The 15600-nt window shown below is 37.6% G+C and overlaps 1 protein-coding gene across 1 annotated transcript in view; it reads left to right on the forward strand.

The window, feature by feature from the left end:
• The window catches only part of RBM27 (RNA binding motif protein 27), a 24986-nt gene extending 12217 nt beyond the window's left edge, over positions 1-12769 (forward strand). The window contains exons 6-15 of the mRNA XM_072398989.1: positions 2895-3161; positions 3583-3807; positions 5320-5457; positions 8474-8623; positions 9482-9629; positions 10472-10481; positions 10780-11028; positions 11253-11369; positions 12304-12378; positions 12587-12769. Coding sequence (XP_072255090.1) covers positions 2895-3161; positions 3583-3807; positions 5320-5457; positions 8474-8623; positions 9482-9629; positions 10472-10481; positions 10780-11028; positions 11253-11369; positions 12304-12378; positions 12587-12754 — 1547 coding nt within the window. The 3' untranslated portion in view covers positions 12755-12769. The remainder of the gene's footprint in view (positions 1-2894; positions 3162-3582; positions 3808-5319; positions 5458-8473; positions 8624-9481; positions 9630-10471; positions 10482-10779; positions 11029-11252; positions 11370-12303; positions 12379-12586) is intronic.
• The last annotated feature ends 2831 nt before the right edge of the window (positions 12770-15600 follow it).

Here is a 15600-nt window from a genome sequence, read left to right on the forward strand (position 1 = left end):
CATTGCAGGTTTGGGAGCTGCTTTTTTTTCACCACCAGCTAGATCCATGATGGATCTCCATGAAGACACCAATTCTTCTCGCTCATTAGATGAGTTACATTATCCCCAACAGCTGGCTCTCTAAGCAGCGAGCTCAGCCAAGTTCTAAGCTACACGGCACATGTGTAATGTAGGTAATTTAATGACTTGTCAAATAGTACTAACTTCTGTTGTGTGTGTGGTTTATTTTTTTTTTTTTTTTCTTCTTTAGCTTAGGTTCTTTCTAAACTGTAGGAAGTGATCAACCCCTTGATGGGGCCTTTAAAATTCATATGACATTTTGTTTCTCAGGTTGTGGTCTGTAGTTGGCATGTCTTACTATTAGTCTCTGTTAATATCCTTTAGAACAGAGGTTGGCAAAGTCCCGCCTTTAGGGCTGATAAGGCCTAGCCAGTAGTGCGTCCAGGCCTAACGCCCCCCTAGTTTTTTAATGTTGGATCCGACCTAATCCTGGCCGTGGCTTTGTCTGTGCAGAATAGCGCTGCTGCCAGTAGGTGCTCGCTGGTAGCCGCCAATGTCCTGAGCCACCCCCCTCCCGTGCTGGGCACCACCTCCACCACCGAGTACCGCCTCCGGTACTAGCACCATCCCTGGGATGCAGGACTGTTTCTCCAGGACTCTATTAATCACCACAAATAAGCCCCAACCTTCCATTTGATGTTAGTATAAGTATTATTGACCCCCTATCATCATTGCTCACTAGTCCCATTGGACTTCACTCCCCACAGGTGTTGGTGCTGTTGCTGAACTCATCATTACAACCTGATATTGTATCTGTCTGTATTTTTTTTTAACTAAACATTTCTTTGGACACCTAGTGTGTCTTCTTGACCTCCTGAAATGGTCTAGCAGTCCAAACATTTGACCCCTGCTTTAGAAGAATAGATACATCTATATGGGAAGCCCATGACATTAGGAGGTACATTTTACTTTTTGCTTGAGTGGTTAATGATCTTTAGTGCCACCAGAGCACTTTTCAAGGTTTTTGACCAGATGTCCATTCACTTTTAAATGCACTTGTGTGCTTGTTTTATTCTGTTGAATTACAAAAGTGTACTTTTCTCTGACAATTCCTTTTACATTCCCTCACCACTTTATTGCCCTATTTGCTTACTATAGCCCTATTTATTTCTGTAGGCTGTTCACTGACAAACTAGAGAGAAACCCTCACAATTTATTGGGGTACTGTATATGTTATAGAATACAAAAATGCAGATTAGGTTTTGTGGAAAGGTGTTAACCCTAAATTGTGTGCTTTTTTTTTTTTTTTTTTTTCCTTCTTCTTCTGGTATTGACATGTTTGCAGACTTTACCACACTTACTCTTTTAAACATTTTGTCGGGTCAAAAAGCTCATACATAAAATATAAATTCTGCCAGAAGTTTAACTTTAAATGCCAAAGTGTGATGTTGGGTTTTATATTTCTGTCTATTAAATGTCTAATGCAGAACTGTGGTGTAAAGGATAGGAAAATGCATTATTTTCAGAAGCACATACTATATGTCAGTTTGCTCCAATTTATCACCTTTTATTCACTTTTTTACCTGTGCATATTTTGTATGTGTTTTTCTTTGTGGCAAGAAGAAATGCTTTTCCTTTAACAGCAATTAAGTAATCTTCACATCAAGCTTCAGCTCAGGGAGTTTGTCCAAATATAACCTAGTTTGCCTAATTTATTCACTGGTGTATTCCAGCAAATGTGTGCATTTTCATAGGAGTATGTGAGTTATTGTTAGTGTTTGCTTGAAGAGAATTGTAACACTTGCTACATCTGTCCATGACTGACTTCCTTGTTTTGTGCCATCATCAATGGATCAGTGGTTCCACAGCTTTGGGTGGTCTTTTCTTCACATGAATCAAGTTACTCAAGTGATTACATGGAGAAGTAACTTATTTTTTGTTTACTGTTTGATGGGCTTGCATGGTTAGATGTTGATACAATTTCAAGAATCTGTATGTTTGTATTTAAATTTAGTTGAATTTTTGTGTGGATTTTTAGTGTAAGGATGAAATCTCAGTTTTTGTTGCTGTCTATCCTAGTGAGAAGTTTCACCTTCATCCGTTTTTTTTCTAATGATAGTAGTTGAGTGTGTGTTGTGTTTTATTTTTTAATTTTTTACTCCACCTTTTGAGTTTTACTTCCTCCATGGTTCTTTAGTCTGTTCGAGAACTTTGGCCTACCTTATCGCATAGTCTCAGCCATCTCTGACCTGTATGTGGTGTTTGTAGATTGGAGCAGATAGGGTTGTAGGGCCTTCAGGGTCACATCAGGAGAAATCTATGCACCTTTGATTGAATTGGCAAAGTAGCAACCAGCGTTAATTCTTGTGCAAATTTCTAACTTTACAAATTTCTTAACTTACTTTGCCCAATTTACATATGACTGCACTCAGGCTTCTGAGTTGGTTACCACTGCATGCTGTGTGGGGGAAAAGCAGTTAAGTGTATGACCATTTACCCTGAAATACCAGGCTTTCAAAGTGTTGAGTGCAAGGAAGACAAGTACAAATTGCTTTGATGTTTATCACACCAAGTTATTTTGCCTGCAGGTTCATTTTTATGGTATCTAATGGCATTAATAAAAGTCCACAATCAAAGTTGTGTAATTATATGACGTTTTGCACCACTGTACAAATGTACTTTAATTTTCCTTCTTAAGATTGTTAGGAGTGGACCATTTATTCAATTGGCTCACTGTTTCAGAAGATAGATTTTTCATTTTTTACACTGCTCCTACTGTAAACCTTGATGTTTTCCTCCTGTTTATTGCTTAAACAAACCACACGTGCTTTAGTAATATTGCATTGTTAATGACAAAGTCATCCTAACAAGTGGTGTGTTTTGTTCTTTGACAGATCACCGAGAAAGAACGAAGTTCGAATCTGAAAGAAATGAGCTAGAATCTGCATACAACCCAGTCTCGCAGGCTGCCATCATCTCCACTGAGCAGCAGCCGTATTCCTCTGGTGGGCAGGCTATCCCCAGCACTGTCACTGTCATTGCACCTGCTCACCACCCTGAGAGCACAACAGAGATCTGGTCTAATTACTATAGCAACCACAACCCTGCCAATTCATACAACAGACACCCACCTCCTAAACGACGCTGCCGGGATTATGATGGTGAGTGATTTATTAACATAAGTGATGAATTTTGTTCACTACCACCATACCTGTAGCACCATACATCTCTCAATGAAGCCTTGCATGAATCAAAACTGACCCGTGCCATTGCTATAAAACAAACTGTCCTTGGTCCACCATGCAGTGCTGTATCTCGATGTGGCACTATATTGAATACATTGCATTTTGGGAGGGGTACACGTGCAAGAGTATTAGCATATGTACAAAAGCCTAATTTTTTTCATTTTTCAGTTGTAAAGCATAAAATAAAGGGCAATCCATGCAGATGGCATGGTTTTAAAGTTTTAGAACAAGCCTCTCAAGTGGAGATTTTGACATGTCCTAGTGTGTTTAACATTTGTTTTTTTTTTTTTTTTGTTTTTTTTTTCTTTTTGTTTATTCATTTTTCTTCTTTGAACAGAACGAGGGTTTTGTGTCCTTGGTGATCTCTGCCAGTTTGATCATGGAAATGATCCATTGGTGGTTGATGAGGTATCCTTACCCAGTATGATACCATTCCCTCCACCCCCCGGACTGCCACCCCCTGGTATTCTATTGCCTCCTATCCCTGCTCCAGCTCATAATATGAGAATGCCAATTCCTCGGCCACTCACCCAGCCTCCTCCTGTTGTCCATCCTGCTCCAAGTAAGTAGACCTCTTTATAGATTAGAATGTTTATACTTGACTTCTAAGTTGGCTATACACTTTACGATCTGATTGTAGAATCTCTGTACATTTTACTTTAGACCTAGCAGAATGTTGAAATCTGAACTAAAGAGATGTTGTCTAAATGCAGTCATGTGTTTTGTCACCCAAATGTTGATGTCCATGTACTTTATCCAAATGTGTGCAGTACTCAACAATGAAACTTCTGCATTTTCTGGAGAAGATGCATTTTAAAAAGCAGTCTTTGCTGCTTGGTGACTGGTCTGGTATCTGCCATCCTTATAGTCTTCTGCAGATAGCCTGAGGTGGTGGGGAGATCCGCTGGGTCCCACCCTTAACTCTGCTTTCTGCACAAGCTATAGGCTTGACAGTGCTGTGACTTCTTTTCTTACAAGGTAATGTCTAAGCTTGCAAACTCATTTAGTGTATGCAAAGTGGGTGTATATCCCCTGTCTCTATTAAGTAATTTTGTGTAATTAAATGTATGTTTTGATACCAGCCATTCAGTATTATCTCTCAGTTTGCATTCAGTCACGCAGGCCTGAGCACTACATAGGTATTGTTAGATTTATTGAAGATTGTAACTTGTACAACTGCATTTTAAGTAGTGGCAGCGCTTGATTAAGCATTTGAAAAAAAATATAAAATAAAAATAAATACATTTTCTAAATACTTGTATTTTGAAGATTTGTAAACGATAACCTGAAGATCAGTTAGCTCTAGGTAAAATATAATCCTGTAAAGATGTTGGATAATTATCCCAGGAAATTTCTTTGTGATTGTTTCCAGTAAAAGATGAACGAGAGAGTGCTGCACACACACTGCCATTCTATTCTATTGAGAGGGGAGGATAAGAGAATAGGAGTCCAGTTTGTTCTGCATAGTAATGCACAGCGGTCATTCATCAATGCAACAAAATAGATTGGTGAACGTTTTCTCAGTACACATCACATTTTAGCCAAAAATGAGCAAGCCTGTTGAGGCAACAATCTACTGTGTAGTAAGCTTTACTTTGCAGTTGAGGGTTCATTAACTTGCCAAAACAGTTGAATTTATTCAATATTTTCATCTGACCATCTGACAATATATTCCTGCTGTGAAGTATAAGTATAGCCAAAACTGGAAGTGGACAGAAACCATAAGGTTTTTGTTGTCTGTGTTCCTTCTGAGTATCTTGTCCCTGCTGTCACAGAGAGAAAGTGATGGAAAATAAAATGTTAGTTTTTGCCAGATCAAGTATTAAGAAGAAACAGATGGTGCCAAGAGGTGAAACGGAAATTCTAATGTGTCGCAGCATAAAAATACTGTCTGGGGTTTTATTATTATGAAAGTTAGACATTAATCACAGTGATGTGCGCAGTAACTTCTAAAGATCCAGAAAGCTGTAGTGTTGGAACTAATGTGTAGGACACAATCAATAGTGTCATCTGATGAAATCACTTGGAGAAGATTTTTATGGTAATAAAGTATATTTTGCTTTTAAATATGCAGGGCTTCCATTAACGCATACAGGCTTGCTAAATAATCGTGAACAGCCCGGGACAAGTACTGTGCCCAGTCTTGCACCAGTGGGGGGAAGACTGCCTCCTCCCTTGCCTCCTCAGAATCTGCTCTACTCCGTGTCAGAACGTAAGCATAGCTCGCTATCCCGTTTCACATGCCCGATAAGCACTCATATCATCCATTTACATCATTGTCACATATAAGTACTAGGATACTACAGGGCTGTCCAGTAGGACCCAGCACCATATTTTTAGCAACTTCACTACTAACCTACTAGGTTCTTTCCATTTAGTTTTTGAGTTTATTTGACAGGGTAAATCGTGCATTCATTTTTTAACTGAAACCTGCTGGTAAGAAGGAAAAATCTACTAATGATTGGAAGGTGTATTTCAAATGTAGAAATTAGAAACTCTAAAACATTTGAACATGTACGTTTGTCAAATATTTGCAATACGTGCAAGTTACAAATGCACATTTTTATGATATCTTTTATTTGTCATCTGCAGATAATATGCACACGCAAATCTACTAGGCATATTCACTGAGAACATTTATGTTAATAACCATATGCTGGTTAGGTACAATAACTGTACAAAATGAACAACTTTTTGACTAGACATTTTTAAAGTTTCTATGGGAGAGAAATAACAATTCATAAGTACCAATCAGTGACTATTGTCTGTGTTGCTTGGAACTTCATGGGCATTGATTTGGGTTTGTTTTAATATAAATACTCTTAATAGTTCTTTAATATTCTTTAGTCACTGTGGCCTGACAACAAAACAATTTACTAATAACTTTCTGAAACTGAACTACAGTAGCTATAGGGAGATTACTTCTAACTTTAATTCCTGTGAATGACCTCAAATGAACATTAATTACTATGGAACATACCATCTCTACTTAGGTCTTCTTGCTTCACAAACCAAATGTAAAGTTTAAGACATACCCTAATAAATACTGCAGAATGAATTATCATTTGACTTTTACATCTTTCTCACCTATTGGTGTGTGTTTACTGTGAGGGGAAATAAGCATTGAACAAGTCAATGTTTTTCTTAGTAAATACTTAGAAAACACGCTTTCTGAAACTTATCTAATACTTTGTAGAGAAGCCTTTGTTGGTAATGACGGCTTCAAGACTCCTCCTTTCTGAAGAATCTAATCGCATGCATTACTCAGATATGATTTTGGCCCTTTCTTCCAAACAAACTGTCTTCAAATCTTTTAAGGTTTAATGGGTCTCTTCTGTCAACTCCAAACATCAGTTCTTTCCATGGATTTTCAATTGTATTGACTCGGCCATTCTAGCAGCTTTATTTTTTTTCTCTCTAAAACCAATTGAGAGTTTCCTTGGCTGTGTGTTTAGGATCATTGTCTTGCTGAAATGTCCACCCTCATTTCATCTTCCTGGTAAATGGCAGCAGATTATCAAGAATGTGCCAGTACATTTCTCCCATGAAATCTGCCAGTACCATATGCTGAAAAACGGCCCCACACCATGATGTTCCCACTTTCCAACTTCACTGCTGGTATGGTGTTTATTGGGTGATGTGCAGTGCTATTTCTCTTCCAATCATGGTGTGTGCAATGACATCCAAAGAGTTCAATTTTGGTCTCATCTGACCAGGCTATAATCTCCCAGTATTTCACTAGCTTGTCCAAATATTGTGTAGGAAACTTTAACCTTCCTAGCAGTAACCCCTAGTGTGACTCGGGGTAGAAAAAAGTTGCTGAAAGCGGTAACCCCGAGTCACTCTCAGGGTAGGTAAATATAGCCCTAACCTGATCCGCTGGCCTCCCGCGCCGTCCATCGCCGCGATCCCTGTCTTCTTTCTTCTTCCTCCGGAGTTCCCGGTGACGTCGGTGCGTGTGTACGTTGCTGGAGGGGCGGGGTGGTAAATTCAAAATCTATTTGTATTACATTCAATACAAAATAACTGTATTGAATGCAATACATTGGATTTATATGTGTGAAAGCAGTACATTGTTTTCAAGAACATTTATTTTACAGTATAAAAAAGGAGTATGAGTATAATATTTATTTAAAAAAAAAAAATTAAAAAATATTTATATATATTTTTTTAATTTATTATTTAAATAAATAAAACTTTAATATACTGAAAATAAATTTTCATGAAAAACAATGTACCACTTTTAGACATATAAAAACCGGAAAGAAATGAACCGCTAGGGAGGTTAAACAAGCTTTAACATGCTTTTTCTTCAGCAGTGGAGTCTGGTGCGGTGAGTGTGTGTAGAAGCCATGCTGGTTGAATGCATTACTTATTGTTTTCTTTGGAAGAACTGTACCTGCTAATTCCAGGTCTTTCTGAAACTCTCCCCGACTTATCCTGGTCTCTTGGACAACTCTTCTGATTATTCTTTTGACTTGTTGTTGCCAGTTTATGGTGAAATGTTGATGTTTTTTCTACCTCCGTATTATGGTCCCAACAGTGCTCGCTGGCACATTCAGAAGCTTGGAAATTTGTCTGTAACCAATGCCATCAGTATGTTTTGCAACAACAAGCATCCCATCATGGAATGCTTTCTAAATAGTGACAGATATATGCTGGTTTCTTGGCTTTCCATGCCTTTTTGCTCTTCCAACTTTTTTTCATGTGTTCAATACTTATTTTCTGTGCCATTCCACTTTATTACTCATAATTTGTGATTGTATTTGTTTTGATTTCTCTGTATGTGAAGATTACATCTGGTTTATACTTCATGTCAATAGCCCCATTAGAAATATATTTACAGAGAAGATAGTTGACGTGTTCCATTACCTATTTCACCCCGCTGTAAATCAATCTCTCTCTCTACACTCACCTCTTTATACAATATATTTGATGAGCTGCTTAGCTGGGCACTTGCTGCATCTACCTATTTATGTTGTGTGCTTTTATCTTCTCTCTCTGTCTGCCAAAGTTGGCCATCTATTCTCATCTGTATCTCCCACATAGTTGTTCAACTTTTACGTTTTTTTTATGTGTTTGTTGTACAAAATCACAGTAGATTGCAGTAAATTATTATTATCTTTATACCTTGCTAAATAAAAAAAATAAAAAATATATATAATATTAAATTGTTTAATTATATAGTTCCTGGGATTTTGAATATGTTCTCCGTTTTCCTCCTTTAGATACGTATGAGCCAGATGGTTACAACCCTGAAGCGCCAAGTCTTACAGGCACAGGTAGAACTGGATATCGGCCATTTTATACAAGGCCTCAGCAACAAAGATCAAATCTGATAGGTTTGACGTCAGGAGACATGGATACACCACCAAGAGGTTAGTGTCTTGTTGGCGTCTAGATATCACTATTATTTATGGTATTTTATGATAAATGTTGGGTGTATTTAATATTTTTGCTCACATAGGCATTTTTTAGCTTAGTGTCTGACTCAAGTAATTTAACATCTTGCTTCTGATTTAAACAAGTCAGTCCTTAATCATAACTGTAAGTGAAAAACTTTGTAGCTGTGATCTCCTGTGCTGTATCTTTTGTGTTTAAAAAAAAAAATCACAACTCTGGCTTGCTCCAGTCTGTAAATAACATACAATATTAGACATTAAAGAATGGTAAAATGTGACCATATTTTTAGGCTGTTGAAGTAAATAAACATCACAGTAATAATTTTAAGTGCACCTAGAAAAAGGAACTTTAGTTTTTGTTATGCCCATGCAAGCAAAAGAAACGGGTTCACTTTAATGTATCCCCCACAGGTACACACGCTTTTTCTTTTGCTACCACACTGCTCTGCCCACAGCGGGGAGTAAAGTTTTGTGTGGGTTATAAGTCTTTGGAGTCTTAGTAGAAACTCCTATGTAGCACTATGTAGACTATTTTCTTTGGCTTCAGTTTCTGAAAGAAGCATCGGAAGAGCAAATTTTTTCTTGAATTGGCACAGTTTTGTTTTACAAGTCTGCTGGTGTTCCTTTTCTCAGGTCCTGCACATATTTATTGTTGGTCCCGTTGATATGAATAATCTGGCTTTGTTACTTTTAAGGACTGCCTTATGAACAGTGTTGTTTAAAAACATCTGATATACTGTTGTATTGTAGAAATACATTTTGTCCAACTCTTTTCTGTATAAGAATTTCCTTTTGTACTTTAATTTTTTTTTTTTTTTTTTTTTTTTTTTTAAGCTGCTAATATTGTAATCCAGACTGAACCACCTCCTGCTGCTGCTGCTGAAAATAGTAACACAAACAGAGTTGTGGTGGAACCAGACAGGAAGAGACCACTTGGAAACATGAATGATGGTCCTTTTGCAAAGAAACCATGGTCTGACAAGTAAGAACTTAAACGTAGAACTCAGCAGATCTAAAGCAGGCATGTCCAAAGTCCTGTTGGGGGGCCAATTGCGGCCCGTGTTCAGATTTCCACCAGCCCGTAGCCTCTGTCATAAAATCAATAATATGCAGGCCGCCAGCACTGTTGACCACAGTATAAACTACACACTTACAAAAAAATCTATTTTGTATTTCATTAGAGTTGATCAACCTCCTTGCAATTATAGGCCCGCTACTTGGCAGGCATAATCGACAGCACAGGAATCCCCATGTGTGCACAGGGAATCCCCATGTGTACACAGGGAATCCCCTATGTCAATATTATGTTTGCGTGTGCTGTGCTGGACCTGCACGGACCACGCCCACTCTGATTCCAAGAACGAGCTCTGCACGGAGCCTGCACTGACACTGGACTCCAAGCGCGGGGAATCCCTCACGTCACCCTGGTGAGCGTGTGCTGTGCCGGACCCACGCAGAACACGTCCACAGTAACCCTGAGTATGTGCTGGATGTTCGGCCCCCACACATTTTCACTTTACCAAATCTGGCCCTCTTTGCAAAACCTGTGGACACCCCTTATCTAAAGACCTAGAATAGACACATAGAAAAATATGTTACTGCGTGTTTTCCATAGCCAAGAAAAAAAGAATTATAAATTGCATACTTTTGTACAATTTCAATAATCATAACATTGTGAGGCCAAACCAGGGTAAAAGTATAGACTGATCTAGTAGGCCTTCCTGTTCTCCAGGCTGGCTTTCACAGAATATATTTATGTCCTTACAGGCAATTTTCTTTCCAAAAAGCTTCAATATTTCTATTATATATGCCATTATGCATCAGGCTCATGGCAGTGAGTTTAATGAGGCTTCTTAGGTATTTTCAGAGAAGCAAAATCAGTTGTCCGCTACATTCAGAGAGAAACAAACTCTGGATTTTTAGCAGATCAATAAGCAGTGTTTTTTTACTTTTAGTGTTTGTGTGGAGTTTATATTTTGTTTGTCCTGGCAGTTTAGAAGACTTTTTGTCTATCTTTCATGGTGCCTTCAGATTAAAGTTCAGCCACTAATAAATGAATCCAGGCATTATAAGTGTAGCTTTTAATGTGAGAGCATTGCTTATATTGTGTTTATTTATCTTCTGCTTTCAAGGTTGCTTTCCAAGGAGATCCTGAGGGTGCTCTCATTCAGTATTTGACAAATGAGGAAGCTAGAAGAGCAATATCCAGCACTGAAGCTGTTTTGAACAATAGATTCATCCGGGTACTTTGGCACAGGGAAAACAATGAACAGCAACCTTCTTCACAATCTCAACCACACTTGACACATCAACACACAACCCATAGAGATCAGGCGGGACAGCAGACTGTTCCATCTGCAGGCCTGGGACACCTTCAGAAGGTAATGTCAGATGGTGTTAACATAGTTGATGAGTGTCAATTTATGTAGTGCTAAATCTTGAAGTTTTACAAAAAATTCATTTCAAGAGGTTAAAGTGAAAATATTTTTGTTTGTCCCTAAAATTGTTTCCCATGGTATAGGATGTTTGCATAGGTTTTTAACTATCACTAAAAATAATTATCTGGCTTTGTAATTAACATTGATCATTCGCCTCTTTTAACCAGGGTTCCTATGTTATTAATAAACTACCCCCAAAACATCGACTTGGAGCAGCTGGTGGCACTCAGGCTGACCCGACATATGTGGCTTCCAACCAGAATACTTCAGTGGAGGAGAATTCGGTATGTGCTTTTCTGATGTGTCTAATTAATTTAATGGGCGAACAGGACTTATGGGTTATGTGTGTGATGAATGGCACAACTGATAAGAGGAAAGTCACAATGAAAGATAAATGAACATTTAACAAAGTATGGTCATCCTGTATGTCTTGGTGGCCAGGACTCTTTGCCTACGTCAAGTGGTACCTGCATAGTAAACTCTTTTCATTGAAGACCTATAAGACTACGTGCTCCATAGAGGTCTATACTACTTTACTGCACAGGCCTCACTAGATGTAACCAAATAGGAACTGAGGCTGGAAGAACCTTCGTCACATGGGTGTGGAATGAATGTGTGGAGAGGAAGGTTGAGCAACTTTTAAGTCAGGGGAGGGGAACAAGCAGAATAAATAAACTTTGTTTGAAAGTACATTCATCCAATATCTAACAACATTATTTTTCAATTGTGGGTGCTTGTTTTAAATATTAGAAAGGAGAAACTAAATACAATTAACTTTGACACATTAGATAGGTATACACACAAGTAGCTAAAAACCTGATAAAATCCCTAAAGCATTTTGATGCAACTGGAACAATAACAGTGGTAGTTGATACCCATTCTCTTGATATGATTGATGATAGTCAGTAGATTATTTGCACCCATGACACCTTGGGGAGGGAATCTCCAGTACTCTATTTGCCTAGGGCCTGATTTCATGAAAGATGTTTTTTCGGGATAAGAGATAATCTGTGTAAATTGGACTTAGGCCAAATTTATAGAAACACTAAGTTTCACAGAAAGTCCAATTAGTAATAGTATTTTTACACTTTCTTTTCTTATTTATCACTTGTAATTGGTCTGGTAGTTTGTTTAGTATGCATGCATAATAGATTTTATTCTGGCTGCTCAATGAGTGAACTGAACCTGTCTAAAATTGAACGCCTTTTTTGTTTATAGGAAGCTTTAAAATTACAACAGGATATGAGGAAGAAAAAACAAGAAATGTTAGAAAAGCAAATAGAATATCAGAAGGTATGTAAAGATCTTTTTGATCTGATGTGAAAGAACTAATTAGACTAAAAGGATTTTTAATGCAGTTATTCTCTTTGGAGAAAACCTTTTGACTACATTTTTGAAGAGTTTGTGTATGGCATGATAGTAACTAAAACATGCATCGATATAGCACAAACTTTTAGGGTAAATATATGTTCATTTAAAAAATCCATTGATTTGCTTTTAGATGTTGATATCAAAACTAGAGAAAAACAAAACCATGAAGGCAGAAGAAAGGATGGAAATAATGAAAACGTTAAAGGTACTTGATGAGAAGATCTCCCAGGTGAAAGATGAACTGAAGACAATAGCTGCTCCATCAAAAGTGAAGTCAAAGACTGAGGTATATTTATAAATATTGAGGTTCGATACTTCTGCTGGAAAAAAAGCCCAATTAAAGTGTTTTCCATCAAATAATGAACCCAAGTCTACAATGTACAAATTGCCTACATTTTTGCTCCTCAGACTCTCAGACTAATATGAAAATTAGGCATTGTTCTTTGCACATATCTGGTGTGTGTGTGTTCGAAATCTTTTTGTTAACTTAGTATGCATTCACATTCAGGATTAAAATGCACCTTCTGTGAAAAGCGGAAGGTCCACTTTTTTTTTTTTTTTTTTTTTAACACCAAATTTTTTATATATATATATATATATATATATATATATATATATATACACAAACACACATATATACAGGTATCTTAATGACAGGATGATACCCACGGCTGCAATCATGATATGAGCAAAGCCATGGGTCTCCTCCTGACAGTAAGGGATCCCTGGGCACTAGGGGTTAAATGAGGACAAGGCTCTCTATTCAGCTCCAGTGCTTTGTGATTGGCTGAGGTTTTTCATTTCTCAGCCATTCAGCACTAGACTTGAATATGGGGAGGCTTGTCCCCATTCATATCTAGTGCTCTGTGATTGTCTGGGAAATAGGAAACCCTGATGACAGCTCAAGCATCATCAGGATTTCCCTTTCCTCAGCGAATCAGGGAGCAGAGACAGCTCCCCTCTCCTGATTACTCCGTAAGCCCTAGAGGAGCTGTAGTATGTGTTACAGATACAGAACATGTCACAGCTCCTCTAGGAGAGCCTTGTCCTCATTAAACCCTTAGTGCCCGGGGATCCCCCACTGTCAGGAGGAGTCCCATTGCTGTGCTCATGTCATGATTTTAGCCCTGGGAATTATCCTGTCATTAGGATAACCTGTAAAAAAAAAAAAAAAAAAAAAAGTTTGGTTACACAAAGCACACACATTTAATAATTACTTTACCATTAAAGCCTTGTCCAATTTTTACATATATTTTAACCCTTTCAGGGAATTAGTAAGGGGTTTTATGTACCCCTGTACTCATTCCTCAGGGTGGGGTGGTGGAGATCTGAGAGTCTCCTTATTAAAGGGGGCTTCCAGATTCCAAAGTCCTGCTAAAAACGCTTATAAAAGCCCCCATTGTTTTCAATGGAAGCTTTCATAAAAAGCTTAAAAACGCTTGTAAAAGCCTTCATTGAGTTCAATTGGAGCAGTTTTCCACGTTTTTAGGCATTTTCCTGCTTTTTAATTTTTTAAACGTTGCAAGCAACTTTTAAAATAAAGCTCATAAACGTGCCTGAAGGAAACGTCCTGGTGTAGATTAGCCTATTGGAATGCATGGGCATTTCAAACATGGACATTAAAAGCCTCAGGTTAAACGCTGGGGAAACAGTCCATGTAGACTAAGCCTAATATGACTTAATCTAAGACCTGCCTTCATTTTTGGTTGAATAGTTAAAGTGCAGCATTAAACCAATCTGCTGAAAGATTTGATGATTTTTGATAAACTGTTATTAGACTTAAAGTTCTAATTCTGATCAGGAAATGAAACTCCTTGAGTTTACTTACAGCCTATGAAACCAACTTTTTTGCAGTCGTTACCAGCAATGTTTAAAACAATAAGCTTTCCGAACGCTCAATCATAAGACATTTAGCATTTAAACTGATTCAGTGGACACCCCACTTACATGGATTGGCCTACTAGCTCCGTTCATATAGTTGCATCGTCTCTATGAAAATGCAAACTGTTTTCTGCACCATTTATTCTTTCTTTCTGATCCCAATGCTACATTGTGTGACACTGTCCGTAGAAACACGGTGCAGTATGTTTCACAGTTGTTTTTATTTTCTGGATAGCTGACTCGCCAAAGTTTTACATACATTTTAAACTTTTTTTTTTTTTTTTTTTTTTTACCCTTTTTTTTTTTTTTTTATCTGTATATAGGCTGCTCGGCTAGGAATCTTGCCTGCTGGACGGGGCAAATCTGTAGCTACTCAGATCAGAGGGCGAGGACGAGGTCGTGTGTAGCTCAGTATTTACGTTAATGGTTTACACAAATCCATTACCTTCATAAATTTGCAAATGCTTGGTCTTTACTCATTGAGACATAACTAGAAAACCAGATATGCCTCTCAATCCAAATTATTGCATTTCTATTGGCTGAAAAACTGAAAATGCAAACCAGTAACAGATTAGCCTAATAAACATTAGAACAAAAATGTGCCAAACATTGTTGAAGCATTGCTCTGATTCTGTCATTGTTTTAGCTTTGTATGGTCAGTCCTTTGTCTAGTTATTTTTCAGTGAATATATAATAAATATGATCTGCCAGGCCTAACTAAACTACACTTGAAAGTTAAGCTGCCTGGCTTTAATTTCATGCAACACATTTAAATGAATAGTTTATCTCCTGCTCTAAAACAATTTGTTCTGCCCCTATTTAATGCATAGTTCTAGCAGACTGCCCCCTGTGGACATCAGAGGGTAAACACTAGTTTGAAATCTCACTGTTTTGTAATATGACTCTGGAACCCTTGGTTATCTTGGCCAATCATTTCACGGCATTTGTAAATTTAGATGCTATAGGTCAGGTTTTAGAAATGAAGCCTATATTAATCGGTTTTGCTTCTTTTGAGTATACATGCTTTAAAATCAAAACAGTTTTACAAGATAATTTGTATTCCTGTGTTTTTTTTTTTTTTTTTTAAATTCTCCTGTCTGACCTGCCCAATAGAGAAAATGCTTCCTGAAAAATTTGCTGGCTTTTGGACTTACTGGCAAGCATTTTGTAAATCTGTAAAGTTAAATGGATTTGTTATTAGAACGAGAAAAGAAGGTATGCCTTTGTTTGTTCTTAGTAGTTAATAGTAATATTATTAGTGAT

The sequence above is a fragment of the Pyxicephalus adspersus genome, chromosome 2, assembly GCF_032062135.1.
Source record: "Pyxicephalus adspersus chromosome 2, UCB_Pads_2.0, whole genome shotgun sequence".
NCBI classification, from domain to species: domain Eukaryota; kingdom Metazoa; phylum Chordata; class Amphibia; order Anura; family Pyxicephalidae; genus Pyxicephalus; species Pyxicephalus adspersus.